The sequence below is a fragment of the Bufo bufo genome, chromosome 3 (genome assembly GCF_905171765.1).
Source record: "Bufo bufo chromosome 3, aBufBuf1.1, whole genome shotgun sequence".
Taxonomy (NCBI): Eukaryota; Metazoa; Chordata; class Amphibia; order Anura; family Bufonidae; genus Bufo; species Bufo bufo.
Genome location: NC_053391.1, coordinates 147,933,115 through 147,959,957, shown reverse-complemented (window position 1 = coordinate 147,959,957; position 26,843 = coordinate 147,933,115). Strand labels below are relative to the sequence as shown.

At 41.4% G+C, this 26,843-nt stretch overlaps 1 protein-coding gene across 3 annotated transcripts in view; it reads right to left on the bottom strand.

Moving 5' to 3' along the window:
- The window catches only part of POLA1 (DNA polymerase alpha 1, catalytic subunit), a 450,237-nt gene that overhangs the window by 193,297 nt on the left and 230,097 nt on the right, over positions 1–26,843 (bottom strand). For all 3 annotated transcript variants that reach the window (XM_040423702.1, XM_040423703.1, XM_040423704.1), the window contains exons 31-32: positions 24,810–24,984; positions 481–662 (exon numbers count right to left, since the gene is read on the bottom strand). In XM_040423702.1, the coding sequence (XP_040279636.1) occupies positions 481–662; positions 24,810–24,984 (357 nt within the window). The remainder of the gene's footprint in view (positions 1–480; positions 663–24,809; positions 24,985–26,843) is intronic.

The window sequence follows — 26,843 nt, the reverse complement described above, 5'->3', positions numbered from 1 at the left end:
AGGTTTTATCGAGCTCTGCTCCAGGACGGATACACAGCACATAGAGAACAGGAGATCCTGCTCCCGCATTTCTCTTTCCCATACACTCAGAAACAGCAGTAATGTGAAAAGTAGGATACAAAAAACTGTGTAGATTTCAGCAGCATCTGTATGTCTGTATGTCCCTTCATAGCAGCTTTCTCCTACCACTCCCCTCTCCATAGTTTTCTATGGAAAGCATGTAACCCGATTGCTCAGTGAGCACATACCATAATAGTCTCTTTTCTGAAGACAGATTTTAACAGTGAATTGGGATTAAATGATCAATGCAGGAGGCAGTGGAAAGGAGATGTGGCACATAAGTGGAGAAAAGGGAACTAGACAAAGTTTTATATTAGCTTGCGCTATTGATTCGTGAAAAGCTTGTTGAAACCTATATAAATATCCATTAACATGAAAGGAAATAAGCCTTTACAATGCAGAAAAGGGTATGCTACTAACCGATCCATCAAAGACATTGTCATATATGTTTTCGGTTCCACACTTCGGGCAACAGAACTTAAACCGTTCACAGTCTCTGTACTTCTCTTCATCAGTGAGTTGAGCTGGACCACCAAGCAAAGCATCATTCTCCTCATCTTTCTGATAGTGCTGCTGAACCCGAAACTGAGATGGATCAAGTCCTATCAGAACAGAATTAAACAGTTTACTATTGTTACATTGTTAGTTTACCATTTTAAGTTTTCAAAATTCTTGACTTCGGATTCCGAATTTTAAATGTTTTTACAAATGGAGTCATAAATGTATTACAACTTTTCACACACAAAAAAAAAAAAATATAATATATTTATATATATACATATATACACACATACATATACATACACACACACCATTATTTTCGCCCTATAAGATGCACCTGCCCATAAGACACACTTAGGTTTTTGAGGAGGAAAAAAATAAATAAAATAAAATGTTGAACCAAAAGGTGTGCTTTTGGTGGGTTTTGAACTAATGGTGGTCTGTGGATGACACTGTTATGGGGGCATCTGTGGATGACACTGTTATGGGGGCATCTGTGGATGACACTGTTATGGGGGCATCTGTGGATGACACTGCTATGGGGGCATCTGTGGATGACACTGCTATGGGGGCATCTGTGGATGACACTGCTATGGGGGCATCTGTGGATGACACTGCTATGGGGGCATCTGTGGATGACACTGCTATGGGGGCATCTGTGGATGACACTGCTATGGGGGCATCTGTGGATGACACTGCTATGGGGGCATCTGTGGATGACACTGCTATGGGGGCATCTGTGGATGACACTGCTATGGGGGCATCTGTGGATGACACTGCTATGGGGGCATCTGTGGATGACACTGCTATGGGGGCATCTGTGGATGACACTGCTATGGGGGCATCTGTGGATGACACTGCTATGGAGGCATCTGTGGATGACACTGCTATGGGGGCATCTGTGGATGACACTGCTATGGGGGCATCTGTGGATGACACTGCTATGGGGGCATCTGTGGATGACACTGCTATGGGGGCATCTGTGGATGACACTGCTATGGGGGCATCTGTGGATGACACTGTTATGGGGGCATCTGTGGATGACACTGTTATGGGGGGATCTGTGGATGGCACTGTTATGGGGGATCTGTGGATGGCACTGTTATGGGGGATCTGTGGATGGCACTGTTATGGGGGATCTGTGGATGGCACTGTTATGGGGGATCTGTGGATGGCACTGTTATGGGGGATCTGTGGATGGCACTGTTATGGGGGATCTGTGGATGGCACTGTTATGGGGGATCTGTGGATGGCACTGTTATGGGGGATCTGTGGATGGCACTGTTATGGGGGATCTGTGGATGGCACTGTTATGGGGGATCTGTGGATGGCACTGTTATGGGGGATCTGTGGATGGCACCGTTATGGGGGATCTGTGGATGGCACTGTTATGGGGAGGGGGTGGCACTGTTATGGGGAGGAGGATCTGTGGTTGACACTGTTATGGGGAGAGGGATCTGTGCAGGGCCGTCTTTGCCGCAGGGCAAAAGGGGCAGCTACCCCGGGCCCAGTTGCTCCTGGGGGCCTAAGGGAGCTCCGTTTCCCGACTCCCATTCACTAGTGCCAGGGGCGTCTCTAGGTTAAAACATTCGGGGCCTGGGCCCCGGATGTTTTGTCCCAGGCCCCGAATGTCCTGCCTGCCTGCTAGATACAACTGTATTGCCGTACAGAGAACAGCAATACAATTGAATCTAATACCCTGGGAAGAGGTGAAGGACGTGTTGTGACATCACAGGTCATGTGATCAGCAAAACAGGCTGTGATAGGATGACCTGGATGATGTCACCATCATGTGACCAGTGTGGAGTGAAGAGGAGAAGGAGCCTAATGGTGATGTCTGTACATGAGGAGAGGTAAGTTAAGGGAGAGGCAGAGCAATGCTGGGAGTTGTAGTTATTTAACTAGGATGTATGTTAGGGCTGAAGGGAGGGATGTTATTGACATGGAACTGTGTGCTTGAGGTGGCTGGGGGAGGGAGTGATGTTATTTACATGGGACTGTATGTCGAAAGTGGATGGTGGGGGGGAATGATGTTTATATACATGGGACTTAATGTTTAGGCTACGTTCAAACTTGCTTTTGGGGATCCGCTTGTGAGATCCGTTTCAAGGCTCTCACAAGCAGCCTCAAATGCATCAGTTTAACCCCAATGCATTCTGAATGGATGCGGATCCATTCAGAATGCATTCGTTCGGCTCCGTACGGCCCCCCGTTCCGTTTTGGAGGCGGACCCCAAAATGCTGCAAGCAGCGTTTTTGTGTCCGCATGGACTTGCGGAACCAAACGGATCCGTCCTGACTTACAATGTAAGTAAATGGGGACGGATCCCTTTGCATTGACACAAAATGGTGCAATTGTAAACGGATCCGTCCCCCATTGACTTTCAATGTAAGTCAGGACGGATCCGTATTGGGACTTAGAAATTCAAATCTAATACAAACGAATCGGTCCTGAACGGATGCATTCGTTTGTATTATCCTGTACAAGTACAGGACAGATCCGCACGAACGCAAGTGTGAAAGTAGCCTTAGGGGGTGATGTTTACATAGGACTGTGCGTTGGAGGCGGCTAGGGAGGAGGTGATGTTATTTACATGGGATTGTATGGTGGAGGGAGGATTATAACTGCAGGGGGCACTGCAGATCCAGGGGACATTATAGGCGGTCTTATTACTACTGGGGGATCTATATATAGGAGGGTCTTAGATCCGCCTTATTTCTACTAAGCGCACTATGGGGGCCTTATTACTACTGAGGGGTCTGTAGGGAGCTTTATTACCACTGGGAACAATAGGGGGCCTTATTTCTACTGGGGGCTCTGTGAGGGTATTATTAATATGGGAGGGCTCTTCTAATAATGAGGGCATTGTTGAGGAGCATTATCACGGTTGGGGCAGTGTTACTAATGAGGGCATTCTAGAAGGCAATTACTATTGGTGGGACTATGAGGTGTACTATTACTATGGGGGGCAGTAATGTTTCTTCAGGATAGTATTTGGGGTATTGGGGGGGGGGGGGGCGCGTAACTAAAGGCTCATGGGCCCCGATGCAAGAGTTCAGCTTGGGCCCCCCTTCCCTCAGTGCTTTGTGTGTCTTATGTGGCACAAGTGTCTTTGGGCCCCTTCATGCTCCTGGGCCTGGTAGCGACTGCTACCTCTGCACCCCCTATAGCTACACCCCTGGGGGGGGTGGGGGAGGGCACAGCAAGCAGCAGGATAACACTGTGGGGACTCCAGTTGGGGGATAATGATAGAATGTGAGAAAGCTAAGATGTCTGTGTGTCACACTCTGCAGAGATGAGGTGGCTGAGAGAAGATCTACAGAGAAGATGATGAGAGAGAGGAGACGTCACCTGGAGGCCCTGGACGTGACAGGTAAGTGCTGCTGTATAGCGAGTACAGCAAAGTGCGGGGGGGGGCGGGATCCAGGGGGCCCAAGTAAATTCTTGCCCAGGGTCCAATCAATATTAAAAACGGCCCTGGATCTGTGGATGACACTTATTGGGGGGTGGGGGGAGATCTGTGGATGACACTATATATAGCATCTTATGCTATATGTGTCATCCACAGATCCCCCCCATAACAGTGTCACCCAATATACCGGGCCCCACCGCTCACAGCAGTATACATATCTAAACCTTAATCCTTAACCTCGAGCAACTTTAACTTTAAAGCAGCACTATCCTGTTTACTACCTTACAATCAAGCTCCGGTAACAGGCAGAGCGGGCGGCGGCGTAACGTCACACGCCTGCTCCATTCATAAAGTGGGAGGTGAGCTGCACTAATCAGGCATGGTGACTACATTTTGAACAGAGCTGTGCTTCCTGTTCCATTCAAAGTGCTAGCTCCAGCTGATTGGTGGGGGTGCAGCATGTGGTATCAGTTATTTTTTTTACCTATCCTGAGGACGGGTGACCAATATCAGGAGTCAGGATAACCCCTTTGAGGAAAGAGCCAAACATGCAGATGCTGATCCTTAAAGATGCCTTGTTACCACTTCTGAAAAGTCTGGATTAGTAAATACTCATATTCCCCATAAAATAGCAATTCTGGAGCATCTTTCCTCATAATTCTGTGCTGTTCCATTCTATTGTTATGATAAATTTATGAATAAATTAACAACTGGGCGTTGTCATTCCCCTTGTCAAAGGGCAGCGTACCTACTTAGACAGCATTGATTGGACAGTGTCAGACTTTTTAGGGATACACACTACACTGGTAACATCCAGTTGTCATATTTTCCAGGTATAAGGAATAAGAGCTAATGGAAGAGTTCTAAGAAAAGATGTTCCAAGAAGCAAGCATGTACAAAACAAAATGTGTCAGGAGAAACAAGGGGTCATTTTTAAGATTAGCTCCTAGCCACATGGATGTGTCAGATTTTCAGTCCACGAAAAATTAATGTCTTCTATGTGCATTGTGTTTTTTTCCCCTCATTTTCATCAATAGAAAGGGTTATTCTCATCCACAAAAAATGAATAGGACCTGATCTACTGTGAATAGCTCGATTGACTTGTATAGATCAGTGATCTGTTTTTAAAAAAAAAAGGATAGCATACTGAAGAAAAACATGGTGGCGTGTATGACAACTTACAATTAGGCTCCATTCACACGTGCGCAAAATTGGTCCGCATCCGTTCCGCAATTTTGCGCAACAGGTGCGGACCCATTCATTTTCAATAGGGCCGGAATGTGCTGTCCGCATCCGCCAAAAAAAAAAAAAAAAGAAGAAGAAGAGGATCCGCAAAAAAAAATAAAACATGTCCTATTCTTGTCTGCAATTGCGGACCAGAAAAGGCATTTTCTATGAGAGTGCCAGCGATGTGCGGTACGCAAAATGTGGAATGCACATTGCCGGTGTCCATGTTTTGTGGATCCGCAAAACACATACGGACGTGTGAATGGACATCCGGTCTTGTTTCATTTAAACAAAGTAAATGTGCACAGCCCTATGATGGGGGAGAAAAACCTTCCTTCTCAGTAAAATTAATGTATGACTGTTATAATTCTCATCGCTCCTCCTCGTGTTCATAAAATACAATACTGTGATTTAGCAGTCTTCTCGTCCATACCGTAAACACTATACCTTGTCGGAGTACTTCACAGTAACAGGTTTTATGTAACCACTAAACCAGACCGGGAATGAGTGCAACAGGAATCAACAAAAAGTCATTTAACATCATTAAGTGATCATTTAACTTTTAAGTGGTTCTTTTTTACTGCATGGCAGGCACAACTCATGCCAATCACTCAGAGCTTCGCTCTCTCCCTGTCAGAGGCCAATGAGAAGCAATAGCCACTTGTTTAATTAGGAATTTGTAAAGGAGTACTGAATAGCTAATGTTTCTCTAGTATGTAATATTACTTGTGTGGTGTACTGACAGGAAGCATTATGCAACTTGAAAGCATAATAATGGTGTAAGTATGAAGGCTAATCGGTAGTAACACAGGCTAAAAATACTTTATCGGAGTAGAATTTCAATTAAGTGCATCTCCTTAGATAATCTATGTGCCTTTAATAATTACAGAGATTTTACATGAAAGGATGCACATAAACCGCAAAAACTGAAAGGTGGTGAAGAAATAAACCAACCGAAACCTAATTAATCCAACTAAATATCTATAAATTTACATTGTTCCCAATGATAAATCAATGAAAACCTCCAAAAAAGTATGGCTGGCCACTCATGTCTACCTCTCTCTATTCACTGCCATGGAGGTTAAAGAAACAGCTGTACATGCATGCTTGGCCCTTTAGAAGTGAAGTGAACTGAAAGCATTGGACATACGTGGCCACCTGTCCATTCACTCTCCACCAGGATGTGACTGCCACTTTGTCAGAAGGGTCACAACTATCACACCCAAGGGATATGCCATAAATATCTATGGTGGTATTTAAATGGACCAGTAACATCTCCTGACAGATCTATTTCAGTAACGACTTGCATTCTCCATGTAATAACAATTCTGCAGCACCTATTCTTATCATTCTATGTTGTGTCATTCCTTTACTATGCCTTCTAGAAGTTATGAAATTACCAGTTGGGGTTGTTAGGATGTGCAGGGACACATCCCCACTGGTAACACCCATCTGGACCCACACTGCTAGTAAATAATTCATAACTTCTAGAAGGAATAATAAAGGAATGGCACAACATAGACTCATAAGAATAGATGCTCCAGAATTTTTATTACACGAGGAATGCAAGCAGTTCCTAAAACAGACATGTCAGAAGAGGCGACAGGTCCTCTAAGAGCTGTTCACACTGTTGAGCTTTCTGTATGTGGCACAGGTTGAAAGGAAAACTGAAGTATGCCACTGTATAGGGCAACATGTGAATAATAAGGCTAGTACTGTAAGAAAGCCATATGCCACGTGGTTATATACATGTTTTACTGATATCCTCTAACTACATAAATTGCACTATTCTAGATGGAACGGAGTCTAATGGCGGATTTACACAGCCTGATGTTCGGGCCAATTAGGAAAGAATATTTGTATGAGCGCTTGTTCTTGAAAATCTGCCTGTCTAAATGTGCCGCAGATCATTCGATGAACGAGTGAAATACTCATTCATTGGGTGATTCTGTCATTCGTGCAGACACCTAAATCATTGTTCACCGGCAGCAGATCATATGCTGTCTAAACAGGGATCTGCTGCCCAGAAACAATGCAGCTGTATGAGCATGAGCGATCAAAATAGTTACCACTCATTCTCATACTGTGGAGGTGATCGCTGCATGTAAATGCAGAACTTCATCTCCATAACGGGCAGTCAAATAGTCTGGAAGGAACGCTTCCATTTACAGTGTAAATGCGGCTTTAGTTTCCTGGCAGATAAGTGAGATTTCAATCTCATCAGTCATTTACACACCAATTTAAAATGTCATTAGTATGACTGGATAGCTTTCAGGTCAAATATCTGTACATGACTATGTGAATACGGCCTCTGTTCAGATCTCATCTACGTGGTGGTATTGTAATCAGCTGCTGACTTTCCATGTGCACATCTGCACAGAATTCGGCATCATTACTGTAGCTGGCCAGCTAAGACCTGTTCTAGGTTGCTAATATAGCTTATATGTGCATATAGCCAGACCTGCCAATAACCTAAATACAGTTCCTATGTTTGTGTAATAAAGACAAAAGCAGAGTTATTTACTGTGACATGTTTTGGATGTCATATAACTTATATTTTGTGTTCACAGAAGCAGAAAAGGTAATATGCCTTTAAGATTAATTTATAGTGTAAGGTAAGCTCAGTGACACAGCAGAAACAGAAAGCATAGTGTTAATCTGTTGTTGCTGGGCAGAAGTCTAGACCAATCACAGCCAGCTTCTCATAGAACAAGAGTTTTCACCAATCACAGCCAGCCTCACACACAGTCTGTCTGGGAATTCCCCCAGCTCCTGCTGCTAGAATAATTTTTCACCAGAGACATGAGCTAAAGAAACATTCACTCCACTAAGAGCTGTGTTTTTATGGGAACAAGAGGCCACAATAGGTATTTAAAACAGTTATATGATGTTCCTATTGTTAGTATTGTGATTAGAACTGTATACTGAACCAGTTATATATGTGTTTACTTGCAGTTCCACCAAATTCAATTGCAATGTACAAATACAAATTGCAAGCTACAGTTGCAAACTTTGAACTACTATAAATACCATACAAACATATTGCAATCCAAATTGCATACAACCATACCAGATAATACTCAACCAATCTGCAAATAGTTACTGCTAACTGCATAGCACCATTTTGTGATATCTTTTCAACATGTGTTATGTACATGGACTATCTGATGGAGGCGGCAGTGTTATATGAAGAAAAGTTGAAGCTAATAAAGAAGTTATTACAAGCATTTGGTGTGCTCTTTAAACCTACTGTTTCCATAGAACGGTGCTAGAGGAATTACAGAGTAATAGACAGTCTGGTTAGACTTAAAGTCAGAGATATCAAAATTCTTCTAATGTCACAGGGCAAAAGGCACTTGATAGTACTGTGCCTGCCACAGTGGAACTATTACTCTCAGAGGGCGAAGCGATAGTGCTCCTCAATTTGCACAGTGAAGAGTGCATTAGACCAGTGGAGCGCCAGCATATACCACCGCACAGCAACTGTTCCCTGAGTGAGCAAGCAAAAACACCTCAGCGGAGCTACCATAAAGGCCATAGAACGTGTGCATTAGTCAAACTGCGGCCGACTCTTAAAGTGGCAGAACGGCAATGCCAAGAGAGTCAGAGAATGAGCGCCCACCCTCCTGCGATCCCTACAGAGAGAAAGAGACGCATGGTGGGAGGCTAAAGTCCAGAGCTAGAGTGCCTGCACCGCTATCCACAAAGAGACCACGTACTGCAGTCATCTAGTTTCCCGTCACTTCAAGGTCTGCAGAGCGCCGCAAGTCTGCACAGAGCGTCGCATCACATCAAGAAAAGACAAGTCTCCTTTAAGACAGACATTTGTTCCAACAACCTTCAGATCACAGTATCCTGCTCTTCAGAATAAGGTCAGAGCTTTCCTTTTATTACTTATCACAGCATAAAAGCTTTGGTATAAAAGATGATAAAAAAAAAAATTGTGTTCAGAAATAAGAGACTTTAAAGTAATGCAAAAGGACAGTTTGTAATACACGGACTCTATTGCATTTAAAGTGAAAGTAATTTATTGCCTGCATTTATCGCTGTTACATTTAAAAGGTGAAAGTCATTTGCTTCTGCATTTGTCAATATTGCATTTAAAGTGAAAGGCATCTTATTATTCGTATTGATTGTGATAGCATACAAAGTAAAATGTCTGAGCCTAGTATTACCATGCCATTGTCAGAGGATGCAAAGATAGATAGAGTAGAGGGAGAAGAGCAAGGGAACCTGAGGTAGAAGAGTCTGATGCAGCATTAGTCTTGCCTCAAACAAATATAGCCCAAACAGATGAACTAAGACGTTCATCACGTGCCAGAAAACCGACCTCAAAGATGCTGGAAAATTTAGAGCAAGAAGCAGCATTAAAGAAGAAAAAGTTTGCCCGGATGTATGATAGGTTGAAATCATACACTAAAGACATTCGTAGAAAGCTAAAGCAAGAAAGTATAAAAAGGAACTTGAGTGATATGGTAGAGACGGTAGAAGAATCTGCATATGTCAACCTGCGATCGTTTATGACACCTTCCCAGGGCATTTTTAGGAACATGGACACATGTACTGCGGTCACTAAAGATTTGGTAAAGCTTGAGAGAACTATCATCTGCGGAAAACTATGATGAAGTTAAAGCAAGAAGGAGAATTAACAAGCTTTTTATGAGAGACCATGCTAGATCCTTAGGTGGAACCACAATCTCAAGTGTGACTTCCTTCGCTAGCAGAAGTGCCACCCATATATCAGAGTCCTCAAATACTTCAGCTAAAAGAAAGGAATTAGCTGAACAACTTGCTGTCAAGAGAACAGAAATTGAGATGGAAGCTGCTATCAAGGTGCAGCGCAAACTAATAGCTAAAAAGGATGCACAACGCTATCAAATGGATTCACAACGTCATCAGATGGAAGCTGAAATGGAGGCACAGCACCATCAAATGGAAGCACAGCGCCAACAGATGAAAAGTCTGGAAAGGCAGAAAGAATTTAGGATCATAGAAGCCAGTCTCAGAGTACACAAGGAGGATATGAGTCAGAGTAGTCATAGGTTCAAATCTGTACTAAGTGAAGAAAAAGACTCCTATTTTCCTTAGTACGCTCAAGAGAATGAAAGGAAATCTCCAGCACTGAGTGAAGAAATAAGTTTTTATCCTTCCATCCCTGCTCAGAAAAACAAAGAGGCCTAGTCCAGTGTTAGGAAAAAGGTGTGTTAATTTACCCTCTCTCTCTACCGGAAAAAATGAAGAAAAGGACTCCTCTAATTCAGAAGTGAGTGAGAAAATAGAACCGGATGATTCTATTCCTAGATGCCACGGCAATGCTCAGGAGAATGTTACAACCATTGTCCCAGCAAGAACAAAGAACAGTCCGAGATAGACTTCACGTTCCGGAAACGTACTGAAGTCCATAGAGTGGAAGGCAAGTTTTGAAATGATCATTGAGTTATTCTACCTTCAGAGATATTTTGGTGGAGAAGCCAAGGAAGTTCTTGAAGGTAACTTCTATAGAAAAGACGAAGAAGCCTACAAGCAAGCTTGGGAAAAATGTAATGCAAGTTATGGTCATCCTTTCTTAGTACAAAGAGCCTTTAGAGAGAAAATGAATAACTGGCCTAAAATAGGTCCTAAAGAACACTTCAGACTCCAAGAGTACAGTGACTTTCTGCAAGCATGCAGCAGCCATCCCACATGTTCAAGGACTGGAAGTACTGAACGACTATATAGAAAATCACAGGATGCTAGCCAAGCTACCTGAAGTGGCTTCTAGATGGAATCGCTATGTGACTGAACAGTTAGATCTAGGCAAGAACTTCCCAAGTTTTAAAGAGTTCTCCGAGTTCATTAATAAGGAAGCACGAATAGCATGTAATCCAGTAACATCATCATACGTCTTAAAATCCTTAGAAGAAAGGCCTGCAAGAGAGATAAGACGTGCAAGAGCAACTAGCTTTGAAACCAACACAGCAGCTAAAGGTCCAGATACCTACGAGAGCAATTTCAAAATCACTACTGGGATCAGTAGAGAGACAGAACCGACAAATCTTCAGACTACCTTCAAGTGTATGTTCTGTGGAGAGTACCACTCCATACATACAGTTGCAAGAAAAAGTATGCAAACCCTTTGGAATGATATGGATTTCTGCACAAATTGGTCATAAAATGTGATCTGATCTTCATCTAAGTCACAACAATAGACAATCACAGTCTGCTTAAACTAATAACACACAAAGAATTAAATGTTACCATGTTTTTATTGAACACACCATGTAAACATTCACAGTGCAGGTAGAAAAAGTATGTGAACCCCTAGACTAATGACATCTCCAAGAGCTAATTGGAGTGAGGTGTCAGCCAACTGGAGTCCAATCAATGAGATGAGATTGGAGGTGTATGTTACAGCTGCCCTGCCCTATTAAAAAAAACACACAGCAGTTCTGGGTTTGCATTTCACAAGCAGCATGGCCTGATGTTAAAGATGCCTCGCACAAAAGAGCTCTCAGAAGACCTACGATTAAGAATTTTTGACTTGCATAAAGCTGGAAAGGGTTATAAAAGTATCTCCAAAAGCCTTGCTGTTCATCAGTCCATGGTAAGACAAATTGTCTATAAATGGAGAAAGTTCAGCACTGCTGCTACTCTCCCTAGGAGTGGCCGTCCTGTAAAGATGACTGCAAGAGTACAGTGCAGATTGCTCAATGAGGTGAAGAAGAATCCAAAAGTCTCTGGCATATGCTAACTGTTAGCGAATCTACGATACGTTAAACACTAAACAAGAATGGATTTCATGTGAGGATACCACAGAGAAAGCCACTGCTGTCAAAAAAAACCCCATTGCTGCAGGTTTACAGTTTGCACAAGAGCACCTGGATGTTCCACAGCAGTACTGGCAAAATATTCTGTGGACAGATGAAACCAAAGTTCAGTTGTTTGGAAGAAACACACAAACACTGTGTGGAGAAAAAGATGCACAGCTCACCAACATCAAAACCTCATCCCAATTGTGAAGTATGGTGGTGGGTGCATCATGGTTTGGGGCTGCTTTGCTGCATCAGGGCCTGGATGGATTGCTATCAAAGGAAAAATGAATTCCCAAGTTTATCAAGACATTTTGCAGGAGAACTTAAGGCCATTTGTCCACCAGCTGAAGCTCAACAGAAGATGGGTGTTGCAACAGGACAATGACCCAAAGCATAGAAGTAAATCAACAGCAGAATGGCTTAAACAGAAGAAAATACGCCTTCTGGAGTGGCCCAGTCAGAGTCCTGACCTCAACCCGATTGAGATGCTGTGGCATGACCTCAAGAAAGCGATTCACACCAGACATCCCAAGAATATTGCTGAACTGAAACAGTTCTGTAAAGAGGAATGGTCAAGAATTACTCCTGACCGTTGTGCACGTCTGATCTGCAACTGCAGGAAATGTTTGGTTGAAGTTATTGCTGCCAAAGGAGGTTCAACCAGTTATTAAATCCAAGGGTTCACATACTTTTTCCACCTGCACTGTGAATGTTTACATGGTGTGTTCAATAAAAACATGGCAACATTTAATTCTTTGTGTGTTATTAGTTTAAGCAGACTGTGATTGTCTATTGTTGTGAATTAGATGATGATCAGATCACATTTTATTACCAATTTGTGCAGAAATCCATATAATTCCAAAAGGGTTCACATACTTTTTCTTGCAACTGTAAGTGCCAACAATTGAAGGCGAAGTCCCCAGAAGAAAATAAAAAATTTGTGCTGGATAACCAACTGTGTTTCGAATGCCTAAGAAAAGGCCAAGTTACTAAGGAGTGTAAGAAAAAGGCCACATGCAGCGTTTGCAAAGGACGCCATCCTACACCACTACATGAAGAACGTCCAAAGATAGATAAATCCTCAATACCTAAAGATACTGAGGAAGGAAAGAAAGTATCGGTATTCTTTTGCAGAATGAGAGAAGGAGAAAGCAATGGCACATCAATGGTTGTACCAGTGTGCATATTAAATCCTAAAAGGAGGAACAAGAAGGTATAATTCTGTGCGCTACTGGGTGCCCAGAGTGATGTCACCCAGGGCTGTGGAGTCGGTAGATAAATACTCCGACTCCTCAGTTTTTGGTACTTCCAACTCCCACTCCTCTGTATTTAATATGCAAATGTATTTTATACATTCCTTGAAGAAAAGAAAGGCAACATACATGTCATTACCACAGAACTACTGGCTAGGAAGCCAACAGTCTACTGTATTGAACAGTTTTAGCAAAAGACAAACACAATGAAAACAACTATTTTTTTTTTAAAATCAAGTGGCTGGATAGTAGCAGCAGGCAAACATCAGGAACAGGAACGTTACCAGTTCAAAAATGCAAACCACATTATTTGGTTGTTTTAGAACAAAAACAAAGCTTATCTATATGAACCAAAAACAAAATCTGTAAAACCTAGAAATGGTTTATATTAATCTTGGAATGTAGTTATAGAAAATGCAATTTAAAATCAATTCAATGTAGAGTTCTAAGGAAGAGAATTGCCTCTGCCAGATCCTCTTTCATAGAGGCTCTTAAATCAGACTATTATTTTTAGAGCCGACAATAATCTTTCAACACTGACTTGGGTGGGTGGCATTGCAGTAACAATTCTGGCCACATCACTAATGATCCCTGGATAAACAAGGATGGCTTCTTCTACAGTAAGTTTTGATGAGCAATCATACTTTTCAACTTCTTTTAGTACTTAAAAAAATTACAACACAAGTTTTTTAATTTGGACATTTACTGGTTCTGTAACGCTTATGCGACGTCGCTTTCCTTTTGCAACTTCCATTTTGTCCAAGAAGGAATCAAAGTCTAATTCTTCATTTGAAGAAGATGATCCCGAGTTACAAGTCGTGCTTAGTAGGTCATCCTGTGGAGGTATTTCAGGCCGTAATCCCTTCATGCGAACTGCTACATCATAGAGTGCCTTTTTCCCAGTAGCAGTCTGTTCAATGTTCAACAAAATTCGGCTCATTGGGTCAACATAAATAGCCGCTAACAAGATTTCATTTTCCTGCAAAAGACTCTTTTCATCATTGAAGATGCAATGCCGTCAGCTATTACTTTTGTTCAGGCGATAAATCATGCTCTTCCACTCCAAGAAGAATTTACCCGGGGTTAGATCGTCACATTGCAACCTCTTGCGGTAACGTGACGCACTGCATGCATTGGCCTTTATTCTTACAGTAGAGAAGTAATTACTTATAACTTTTTGTGAATTGGGACATTTAAACTAGTTTTTTTATTTTATTCCAATTTAAATTTTGTAGGAGTCGGAGTCTGTTCATTTTTGCCGACTCCAGGTACCCAAAATTGCCTCCGACTCAGACTCCACAGCCGTGATGTCACCTTCATTGATCAAGAAATCTGCAAGAAATTACAAGTGGCTACAGAACCAATGATGCTCAAACTCACCACAATGACGGTTAGAGACACATTAGTGACAGAGTTAGAGGACTTCATTCGAACTGCACATTAGATCTACCTCCATCTTATACAAAAGACGATATACCTCTAGATCGCATACCTACCTGTGAAACAGCCAATGAATGGGAGCACCTATCTGTCATATCTCATGAAATGTCCTCGCTGAAGGAGTTTGATGTTGGACTGTTGATAGGCTACGATTGTCCCCAAGTCTTGGTACCACGAAAGGTAATCACAGGAGGAAAGGGTGAACCCTATGTTGTTCAAACTGATCTAGGATGGGGTGTTGTTGGAGGAAAACAGCAGATTGCAAACTCAGACAGGTGACAGGATTATGTCATCGAATATCTGTCCAAGAGTTACCAACTGTAAGTCCAGCAAAATTAATCAAAATCTTTGAATCAGACATTGCAGATACAAGTTCTAAAGAAAAGAGTGTATCCCAAGAAGACAAAGTTCGTACACACTCTAGAAGAAAATATTCAGCAGAATCAACAAGGTCATCTTGAAATGCCCTTACCTTTTAGAGAACAACCTCGTCTCCCAAATAACAGAAATCTTGCCCTAGCAAGATTAAAATGTTTGAAGAAAAAGATGGGAAAAGATCGCAAATTCAAGCAGGATTATTTGAAATTCATGGAAGGAATGCTCGAAGAAGATCATGCAGAGAAAGTTAATAACAAACCTAAAGAAGGAGAAGTGTGGTACATCCCATATCAACTTGTCTACCACTCAAAGAAACCAGATAAGATTAGATTGATTGCTCAGCAAATTACAATAGTGTTGCATTGAATGATCATCTACTAAAAGGACCAGAAAAAATATCCCGTAGCGGTCATGTGTGACGTTGAAAAGATGTTCCACCAGTTTCAAGTGAAAAATGAAGATAGAGACTTCCTGAGGTTTCTATGGTGGGAGGACGGAGATACAGATTCAGAGCCAGCAGAACACAGAATGAAAGTACACTTGTTTGGAGCAGCATCGGTTGCGCCAATTATGGTATGAAGTACCTGACCAATCAGAACGAAAAGGATTGCCCATCAGCAGCAAATTTTCTTAAAGAAAACCTTTTATGTAGATGATGGTCTCATAAGTCTAGAGTCTACAGAATCTGCAATCAAACTAGTGAAAGAAAGCCAAGAGTTATGCGCAAGAGGAAACCTGCGCTCTCACAAATTCATCTCAAACAGAGAGGTACTGGAATCCATCAATGACTCTGAACGTGCAGCAACAATGAAGAATGTAGATCTCAATTATGATCATCTTCCAGTTCAGAACGTACTTGGATTGGGATGGAATGTAGAGAACGACAAGTTCTTCTTTGAAGTATCTATTGAAGAGAAAGTTGCAACTAGACAAACCATTCTTTCCGCAGTGGCTTCTATATTTGATCTATTGGGATTCTTGGCCCCAGTAATCCTCAGAGCAAAAGAAATACTGCAAGAATTATGCAGACAGGAGTTGGGATGGGATGAGCCCATACCTGAAAATTTTGACGCCAAGGTGGGAGAGTTGGATAAGGGACTTGCAAAACTTCAGAGAAGTTCGGATACCCAGATGTTTTGTACCTCATGATTTCGGAAAGTACAAGAAAATAGAACTTCATCATTTTTCAGATGCCAGTAGTTATGGTTATGGTCAGTGCTCCTACATCAGAGTAATAGGAGAAGAAAAGATACACTGTGCCCTGATTATGGGGAAGGCCAGAGTTGCACCTACCAATATTCAGACAATACCAAGACTTGAACTGACAGCAGCCATTGTTTCAGCATCAGTAAGCAAGTTTCTGAGAGAAGAATTGGAATTAAAAATAGATCAAGAATATTTTTGGACAGACTCACAAGTTGTCCTAGGATACATAAACAACGAAGCTCAAAGATTACATATCTTTGTCGCCAAGAAGAGTTGAGAAAATTCGGTAAATAACAAATCCGGAACATTGGCATCACATTGATACAAAGCATAACCATCAGATCATGCTTCAAGAGGCTTGAATGTAACAGAATTGAAAAATTCTAACTGGTTCACCGGTCCAAAGTTGCTTTGGGAAAAGGAAATCATGCCCAGTAAAGGTTACACAGAATTGTCTATGGGTGATCCAAAAGTAAAAGTTGTACAAACATTGAGCACTGCTGCCAAGATGACATACTTGAAAGACTGGCCAGATGTTCAAAATGGAATACAGTCATAAACGTAGTAGCTCGAATTCAACGTTTGGCAAAGGGAATCAGAAAGAAGGAATTGTTGAATGTAGAAGAATGAATGAAAGCTGAAGTATCCGTCACAAGACTCATTCAACAGAGATTATACAATGAAGAGTCTTAGACAAGAACCTAAAAGGCTTCCAAACCACCATCCATTGTACAAGCTTAATCTTGTTCTGGATGGTATACTGAAGGTGGGAGGGAGACTGGAAAATGCATCGTTACCTAGCAGAGTGAAGCATCCAGCAATTCTACCCAAAAACTCTTCACAAGATTGATTATTGATCACTACCACAACATATCCTTGCATCAAGGAAGAAGCTTTACCCAAAGCTGTTTGAGAGAAGGTGGTTACTGGATTGTGAAAGGAAGCAAAGTTATAGCAAAGTATATAAGTAAATGAGTAGTCTGCAGAAAGGCACGTAGACCTACCGAAGAGCAAAAAATGGCAGATTTAACGGCAGATCGTGTAAACCCATCACCACCATTTCTTTATAGCGGAATGGATTGTTTTGGCCCATTCATCACCAAACAGAACCGCAAGGAGTACAAGAGATATGGACTAATATTTACATGTCTGAGCTCCAGAGCAATTCACCTGGAAATGTTAGAGGATATGTCAATTGACGCATTCATCAACGCCTTAAAAATTTTCATAGCAATTAGAGGTACTGTCAGAGAGCTTAGATCTGACCAATAAGTATTCGTTATAGAAACAATGTGATTTTTATATGAATGCTCCACATGCAAGCCATACAGGAGGAGTTTGGGAAAGACAAATCATAACTGTGAGAAATGTGTTAAGTTCAGTGTTGAAAAAGAACTCAGGAAGAATAGATAATGCTACACTTAGGACTCTATTCTATGAAGTAATGTCTATTGTTAACAGTCGTCCACTTACAGTTAATAACATCAACTATCCAACAAGTTTGGACCATTTAACGCCCAACCATCTACTTCACCTTAAGTCGGATTACATACAGCCACCGCCTGGCAAGTTCACCAAAGAGGATTTATATGCTAAAAGGAGATGGCGAAGAGTTCAATATCGATCAGAACAGTTTCGGAATAGATGGAGGAAAGAGTACTTAGACAATCTGATGCTAAGAAGTAAATGGCAAACACCCAGAAGAAAAGTCCAAGTTGGTGACATAGTGTTAGTGAAAGAAGATTTACCTAGAAGTCAATGGAAATTGGCCAAAGTTCTAGAAGTTAAAAAGGATGAAGGCAAACTAATAAGAGTGTTGTTACAAATAGGAGACGCAAAACTTGACAAAAAAGGAAAACGTCTCACTATACTCCACTCAAGTTGGAACGTCCTATACAAAAATTGTTGTTCTACTTGAGTGATAAAAGACACTTAGAAGTTGAGAACCTGATGGAAAATTGGTAATGTTGGTGGGAGTGTAGCTGGCCAGCTAAGACCTGTTCTAGGTTGCTAATATAGCTTATATGTGTAAATAGCTAGACCTGCCAATAATCTAAATACAGTTCCTATGTTTGTGTGTTAAAGACAAAAGCAGAGTTATTTACAGTGACTTCATGTTTTGGATGTCATAACTGTTATATTTTGTGTTCACAGAAGCAGAAAATATAATATGCCTTTAAGATTCATTTATAGTGTAAGGTAAGCTCAGTGACACAGCAGAAACAACAGAAAGCATAGTGTTAATCTGTTGTTGCTAGGCAGAAGTCTAGACCAATCACAGCCAGCTTCTCACAAAGCAAGAGTTTTCACCAATCACAACCAGCCTCACACACAGTCTGTCTAAGAATTCCCCCAGCTCCTGCTGCTAGAATCATTATTCACCAGAGACAGGAGCTGAAGAGACATTCACTCCACTGAGAGCTGTGTTTTTATGGGAACAAGAGGCCACAATAGGTATTTAAAACAGTTATATGATGTTCCAATTGTTAGTATTGTGATTAGAACTGTATACTGAACCAGTTATATGTGTTTACTTGCAGTTCCACCAAATTCAAGTGCAATATACAAATACAAATTGCAAGCTACAGTTGCAAACTGTGAACTATTATAAATACCATACAAACATATTGCAATCCAAATTGCATACAACCATACCAGATCATACTCAACCAATCTGCAAATAGTTACTGCTAACTGCATACCGCCATTTTGTGATATCTTTTCAACACGTGTTATGTACAGTGCAGTGTTATATGAAGAAAAGTTGAAGTTAATAAAGAAGTTATTACAAGCATTTGGTGTGCTCTTTAAACCTGTTTCCATAGAACGGTGCTAGAGGAATTACAGAGTAATAGACAGTCTGGTTACAATAAATATCAGAGATATCAAAATTCTTCTAATGCCACAGCGCAAAAGGCACTTGATAGTGGGAATTGTGGCAGGCGCAGCACTATGTGTTTATTTAAAACTTTCCATTTGTATTTTATATGCTGTAGCTTGTTTCTTAGCAACAGACTACAAACTACCACTCTGACAACATGTGATGTCTGTTGCCAAGAAGCAGCTGACGGAATTTCAAATGCAAGAAAACTTGCCCTCTAAGACAGTTAAGAGTCTTGTATAGTAAATGTAGGATGAATCTGTGCAATGCACCTCTGCCTTAGCAGGTTTCTATGACTGATTAATGCTGGAGAGATATCACAGGGAAATCTACAGCATTCAAAAGAAAATATCTGTAGCATGAACTTAAAGTTTAATCCAAGCATAAATGGGGGGGGGGGGGTGCATTCGTTCATGGACCTCTTGCGTTTTTCATTTTAGGATTGTGACATTCGGCAATTAAATGCTAAATGTGCAGCTTCAACTCAACAGAAAAGTGAAAAAATTTGCATCTTCCACCAATCTGAGCAGCCTGGTGCAGAAAAGGTGTTAATTGGTAGAAAAACTCGCTTGGATGCTAAGTGTGTGAAGGCGAACATAAATAGGTAACAAATGAATAATCAGAGACTGACTCTTTTCCTGACACAACCTACACATCTAGATTTTAAAAGTATTTTCCTTCATTTCATGTGTCAAGGTAAAGTAGTTAGCAGTGAGCTGGGGGATGCTTCACATAGAGCTCACGCTTCAGAACTGGGAATCGACTTTAACTCTACCTACTCTGGCGCAGTGTAGAAAACACTGTATCCTGCATAGTGTACAAATCCTCCTGCAGAAAATATGCTGAGAATTCACTGACCGGGTTTGTGGGCAGAATAAACACGCATTAGGCTACTTTCAGATCTGCATTTTTCTTCCCGGTTTTGAGATCTGGCAGAGGACCTGTGACCGAACACAAAACCGCTGCAAACGTTTGACAAACTGAACAAGCCAGATTCAGCACTAAAAACAGTATAAATCAATGGTGCCGGATCAGTTTTTTTTTTTCAGATCGAGGAAAAAAAAATAATAAGAAACACACACACACACACACACACACACACACACACACACACACACACACACACACACACACACACACACACAGAGAGAGAGAGAGAGAGATCTGGCGCCCACTGACTTACAATAGTGTTCGTGTCGGATCTGATTTGTTCACTTTCGATTTAATACAACCGCATCCATATGAAACAGATGCAGCCGGCTGTATTAAATCAAACTGAAGCGTTTACTTCCAGTTTTAAGATCCTCTGCCAGATCCCAAAACCGGAAAGGAAACCGTATATGTTAAAGTAGCCTTAGAGGAGCAGAAAAGAGGTTTTACAAAATCCCATCCTCATGCTGTATAAGGAAAATAAAATAAATCAGTGCAGAAATTGATATGAAGTCAGATTTGAAATCTGTCTCAACAATTCTTTCTGCAGATTTTGTAGATGACAGAGATCCGGTATAACGGAACGATCTGCACTTGTCCTGTGCTTTTGACCGGCACCAGGTTTTAGCTCACAATTACTGATGGAAATAACGGACCAAGTAACTGAAGTGTGAACTCAGCCTTACCCACAATATACACATACTGAACCCAGTCAGTCATTATTGGTGAATCTATGCATATAGATCCATCCCACGAACCACTCCCTGCTAAATCCCACAGTTGGCCAGATTGCTTTTACTACTACTTTAAAGATAAATATAGTTTTACAGAGGAAACAAATTTGCCTAACACAACCAATAAATACAAGAACAAATGTCACGTTTCTATCCAGCCTATGAAGTCCACGTAGGTGGTAATTGTCAAACACCTATTTTTGTGCATCAGAAATACAGTTTATAAAGAAACGGAAAGGTCATTTCATCTCGACCATTCAGCCTGAGCATTGATTGTCATTTTTTTTCCCACCCTAAAAGCACAGCAGGGAAGAGTGGGACCATGATACACCAGCCTCCCAAAACGCTGCACGGTTCACTGTCTCAACTTAAGGGCAGGCAGGCTGCATCCACCTGCCGGAGGGCACTTTGGCCCCCTGTTTGCTAAACAAAACCTTAACACTGAGCTCCCCGGGGGAAAAGCTGCAACTATCTTTTCAAAAGAGACAATGGAAATAGAAGACCCTGAGAACTGGCCGAGATGAAGCCTCATTTCTGCACCCAGCTCCATTATCACTTCATGACACTGACAAAGCCAATTGGCCCTGTTAATTATTTCAGATTTACTCTACAGATCATGGCAGCTTGTATCATTTAGCACTGTAGTCAGCAGTATAACCTTTTATCTTACACCCTCCCTTGGAGAGGGAAAATGGAATTTACACTTTTTTTCAGGAAAGTGGATTATTTATTTGTAATGGCCTTAAAATCAAACATGGCTAAAGGCGCTGTGAAAAGCAGATGTACGTTTTTTTGCCTTGTATGACACCATTAGCCAGAATACAAATTTACAAGAATAAATTTCTTCTTTAACTGTTTTTTCCTCTCACTATTCCATTAACTTTACTAAGCACTATAAAATGTATTGCTGCATCTGCACATTGATGTCACGCAATGAGCTTTCTGGGTAATACCTTTGGATTTCTCTTTACATTTTTTTCACAAAGCCAATAAATCAAAAGGACTTGCAACATAAAATAATTAAAGCTATAAACTGGACAAAACTTTAACAGATATAAAAATCGACAAAGACATTTTTATGTTTTTTAAGTGATAGACAGTGCTGCCACCCAGAGGCTAGACTGTCATTTTTACACTACTAATTAACATTGTGTATAAAAAAAGAAGCTTTAAAAATGTCAATCTCCTAGCCAAAATTTTACAGCAGCATTTTCACTAGGACATCAGCCTGATTCCACAGTACAAACCTGGGTTTCCAATTTGCAGGATCACCAACAATAAAAAAAGAATATCTGGCACCACCAAAATCATTATTTTTTTCTGAAGAAATTTGTTCCTCTAAGGGCTCATCAACACAGCCGTAGTTTTGGTACACATCCGATCCGCGTTCTTTTGCGGATCGGATGTGGACCCATTTATCTCAATGGGGCCGCAAAAGATGCAGGTATCCGCAAAAGATGCAGGTATTCGCAATTTGCAGACCGCAAAACAATTACGGCTGTGTGCATGAGCTCTAATCTAGAGGCATGCTACCGTTTACTTTTATGCAAATAAGGTTTTCAGCGCACAATGTGCAAGGCCGCTCTGTTTGGTGCACATGGCTTCCCCTGCATCATGACTACCGGTTCTGGAATCTCAGAAATTGTCAAACAGGAGGGAAAGGCACTGGGCAATGGTGCACCAAACTGAGGGGCATTGCCCGTTATGCACTGAAATCCTTAGGCTACTTTCACACTTGTGGCAGTGTGATCCGGCAAGCAGTTCGGTCGTCGGAACTGCCTGCCGGATCCGCCGATCTGGATGTGACTGAAAGCATTTGTGAGACGCATCCGGATGCGGATCCGTCTCACAAATGCATTGCAAGAACGGATCCGTCTCCCTGCTTGTCATGCGGACAGACGGATACGTCTTGTATCTTTTTTCAAATTTTTACCGGTCTGTGAAGGACGGATCCGGCATTCCGGTATTTTGAATGCATTAATACATTCCTATGGGGAAAAATGCCGGATCCGGCATTCAGGAAAGTTTTTTCGCCGGAGATAAAACCGTAGCATGCTACGGTTTTATTTTTTGCCTGATCAGTCAAAATGACTGAACTGAAGACATCCTGATGCATCCTGAACTGATTACTCTCCATTCAGAATGCATGGGGATATGCCTGATCAGTTCTTTTCCAGTATAGAGCCCCTGTGACGGAACTCTATGCAGGAAAAGAAAAACGCTAGTGTGAAAGTACCCTTATTCGCATAGATATAAAGAGAAGCATTTCTCAGGACTGGAGCACTGGTCTGTCATAAGAAAGGTATGGATATGGCTTGGGGCATCTAGCCTACATGGCGGCATGTTTATTTTAAAATCGATTTTGGAGGTGAAAGACTCTTTCTAAAGTGTCACTATAATTTTGTTATCCCACCTGATCTGACATTAGAGGCCAGTATTGCAGTTGGTGGTACAGTTAAAGAGGCACTAGCTCAACACCTAACCAGACGTGTGCATGGGTCTTCTTAAATAAAATGCAATTGACATTGAATGGGACCTGTGTAAGAGACTCGTGTACGGTTGGGTTGGCACAATCAGATCGGGTAGGTAGTGAGAAATTAGACAATTGCTTTTACACACAGGTAGCTATGCTGCGTGCAGAAGACTGTACTTCATGTGCCGCTGCAGAAATAGAAGCTTTACGTACAAAACATGGCACCAAATAAAGCCGGACACTTCTTTTTTTATTCTGCTGGATTTATAGGAGGTAGAGCAAGGCCCCCTGAAATCTAGAGGTACCCTATTAAGATTAGGAGACTATAAGGATGCCTTCATGCTGAAGATTTTGTTACAGAAATTTCCGCAACTGAAAAACAGTTCTATTGATTTGAATAAGGTGTCAAGCACATGGATTTTTGCAAGCCCCATTCAAGTGAATGGAACGGATTTCCGCTTCAGTGTGCAGTGTGTAAAGGCTGGAGTCACAGGAGATTGATTATCTGCAAATATGCAGCAGAAAAACGGTGGCGTTGCGCAACTTAAATACGCAGAATGTCAGTACATACAGTAGACTTCTGTTGCGTATTTCACCCTTCTCAATGGAGAGGGTGAAATCTGGTAGCTTTTCTGCCACAAAAATTGCATGCAATACGTCCCGTTTTGGTGCGGTGTTTGCTGCAGAAAAGCAAAAATTGGATTTTCCATCACGTGACCCCAACCTAACACTCCCATGTACATTGCTTAAATGACATTTTTGCAGCCCATAGTCTTCAATGGAGAAAGCCATGTTGTTGGTGGCCATCATGGCTTGCAGAATTTTCTCCTGACATATGGGGGTCCTGGAGGGAAGACTTTTATAAGATGTGAAAAACAGTATTAAAAAAAAAAAATCTTTGTGGCTCAATGCCACCTCTAGTAGGAGACCTGATCTGTATACCCTAGTATACAAATAGTACTGCAGAGTGACAGCAGATGGTACAGAGATTTAATTTTATAAGCATGTGTGCGTCCCTGTATACATGTATTTATGAACTGTACATGAAACAAAAAATAATATTACATGGTAGTCTAAAAGAATAGTTTATAAAAGGAAATCGTTTAAGTATATTATGGTCACATTTAGGTTTGCTTAAAAGTGAAAGACAAAAGAAGAAAATCTCTTTTCCATGCTATGGGCTAACCATTAAATTATATGATACAAGCAGGTTTGCTGTAAAATGTCAGGGGACCTCCCAGATTACTAAAACTTGTCTGTCAACAAAACAAAAGTTACCATGTAATCGCCTTTCATATTATGTTGCTCTCAGCAAGAGCAGATCTGATTTTGTGACCACCTGCAAGAGGTCAGAGGACCTATTACAACAAGATGTGCGGGCTGGTTAGAAGCTGGAATAACCTTTCTGAAGATATCATGGAGAATAGAAAAACAGTAAGAAGTAGCATCTTGTTCACATATTTCTAAAATATTCTCATGATTCTTCATGAAGATATATGACTTGTGTTCCTTGTGATACATACCTAACCATGCTGCAATAAGTGCGGAATCAATCCCATCTATAGGCTCACAAATTCGAGACACTACTGGGTGAACTTGTTGTGACAGGTAGTACTGTGTGTCAATGGAAAGGTTGTCTTGTTTTTGCAGCTGTTCGGGAGCATAGGCTCTCTGGCTGGCACTCAGATTAGACCCATCCTAAATGAAAGAGAGACAAGCACATAAGGTCTATTTTAGAGAAACTAGAATGGCAGATTTATGCTTCCTCTCACCATAGAGGTCAAAAACAGGTGCTAACAGTGGCATTCAATAATCACTATTATTGGCCAGCCTCAGAAATTCAGACAGTAAATTATTCACAATCTTGCAAACCAAGGCTCACTAAGGGCGATTGAACACTGACTTTTATAGTAACAATATATATACACATACATCCATACACTCAACACTGAAACGGCAAAAAAAATAAAAAATAAAAGGAAAAGTCACGGAATTATGGAAATCATAGGATCGATACGTAAACAATTTTTGAAAACATCTAGATTTATTCCGTATCAAGGATGAGGGCTATGCGCAGAAATACATGCACTTACAAGCCTTGACATGTTATCAATGAGGTTATTAATGGTCGTCAGAGGAATGTTAGGCCGCGCTGAATGCAGATGGGAACGCAAATCATCAAGATTGGCTCCTCGCAGCTCCATTTGCAATTGCCAGATGTGCTTGACGGGAGACAAGTCTAGAGACGCTGCAGACCATCGTAACATGTTTAGGCCACTCAGGCGGCTCACTGACACGGATGCAAAATGCAGCCCGGCTTTCTCCAGTTGAAAAACAGCTGCTGAGAGGTTTTTGAGAAATGGCCATACCACTGGTTTCACTTTAAAATCAATATAACGTCAAGCTGCTAGTTACCTGAAATGAAGACTAAAGGATCTACCATACATTATGCCATCCCATTCCATAATCCCGGAAGTAGGACTGGTGTGATGTTTCCTTGTGAAAGCCTCTTCATGGCGTTGCCAGCAGTGGTCCCCAGATCAATCTCCAGCTATCATTGCGTCCGAGAGAAAAACTGGACTCATCAATAAAGAATATAGACCTCCATTCCAATATTGCTGTGCACCACAAGAGCCTTTGAGTGCCCGAGGTCAATTAAACACCTGCAGTTTGACATCTGGCTCATAGCATAATGTTGTGAAAATTACTTCTTATGGTATGTGTAGATGCTGTTTGCCGCCCTAGGCTTGGGATGTGATTTCTGATTTCACTTGCAGTACAGAATGAATGACAATGCACCTTTCTTCTAATCAGATGATTCATTTGTGTAGATGTTCACCTTCCTATCATTGCAGTTCATTGTTGTTCTCCCAACTACTGGGACATCTCGGTCTAAGCAAGTAGAAATCTCCTGCAGTGATAAACCATTGTCTCTCAGTTCAAGGATTCTGTCCCTCTCAGTTTGTGGTGATAACTGACATGGCAACAAGCAGGAGGAATGACAATCATTCAACATGACTCAATCAGATTTTTGAGGTTTCAAGTGACTAAAAAAAAAAAAGCGTTCTATTGGGCTTTTATGTCACTCCCACATGTCACAGATTGGAGCTAGGTGCTTTCAGATTAGATTTGTAGGCATGCCCTTGCGATAGGTCTAGTTATTGATAGGTTATTTAATCTTAAACTTTATCAAGTTTTAGATTAAGCAGAAGCTGTGCCAGCACCATCACTCTTGGGTACCGCCTGAATTACAAACTCTAAGTTACAACTTGTATCATGCTCATTTAATTCTTTAGATCATGTGTTCAATGGTGACTGGCCTATGAGATTTCACAGTGTGTGGGGGCTCACTCTATAAGCCGTTTGGTACCCCCAGAACACAACTGCAGGCTGTGGATGGTTTTCCAAGGATGATGTGGTCTGGTTAAGACACCCAGTTCGGCCATCCGGGTAACCCTATATGAGTTTAACATTAATAGGAATAATATACTGCAATGCAGTATAGACCATATCAGAGGGTTGCCATTATCAATAAGCTGTATGTACGCCAAAATGAA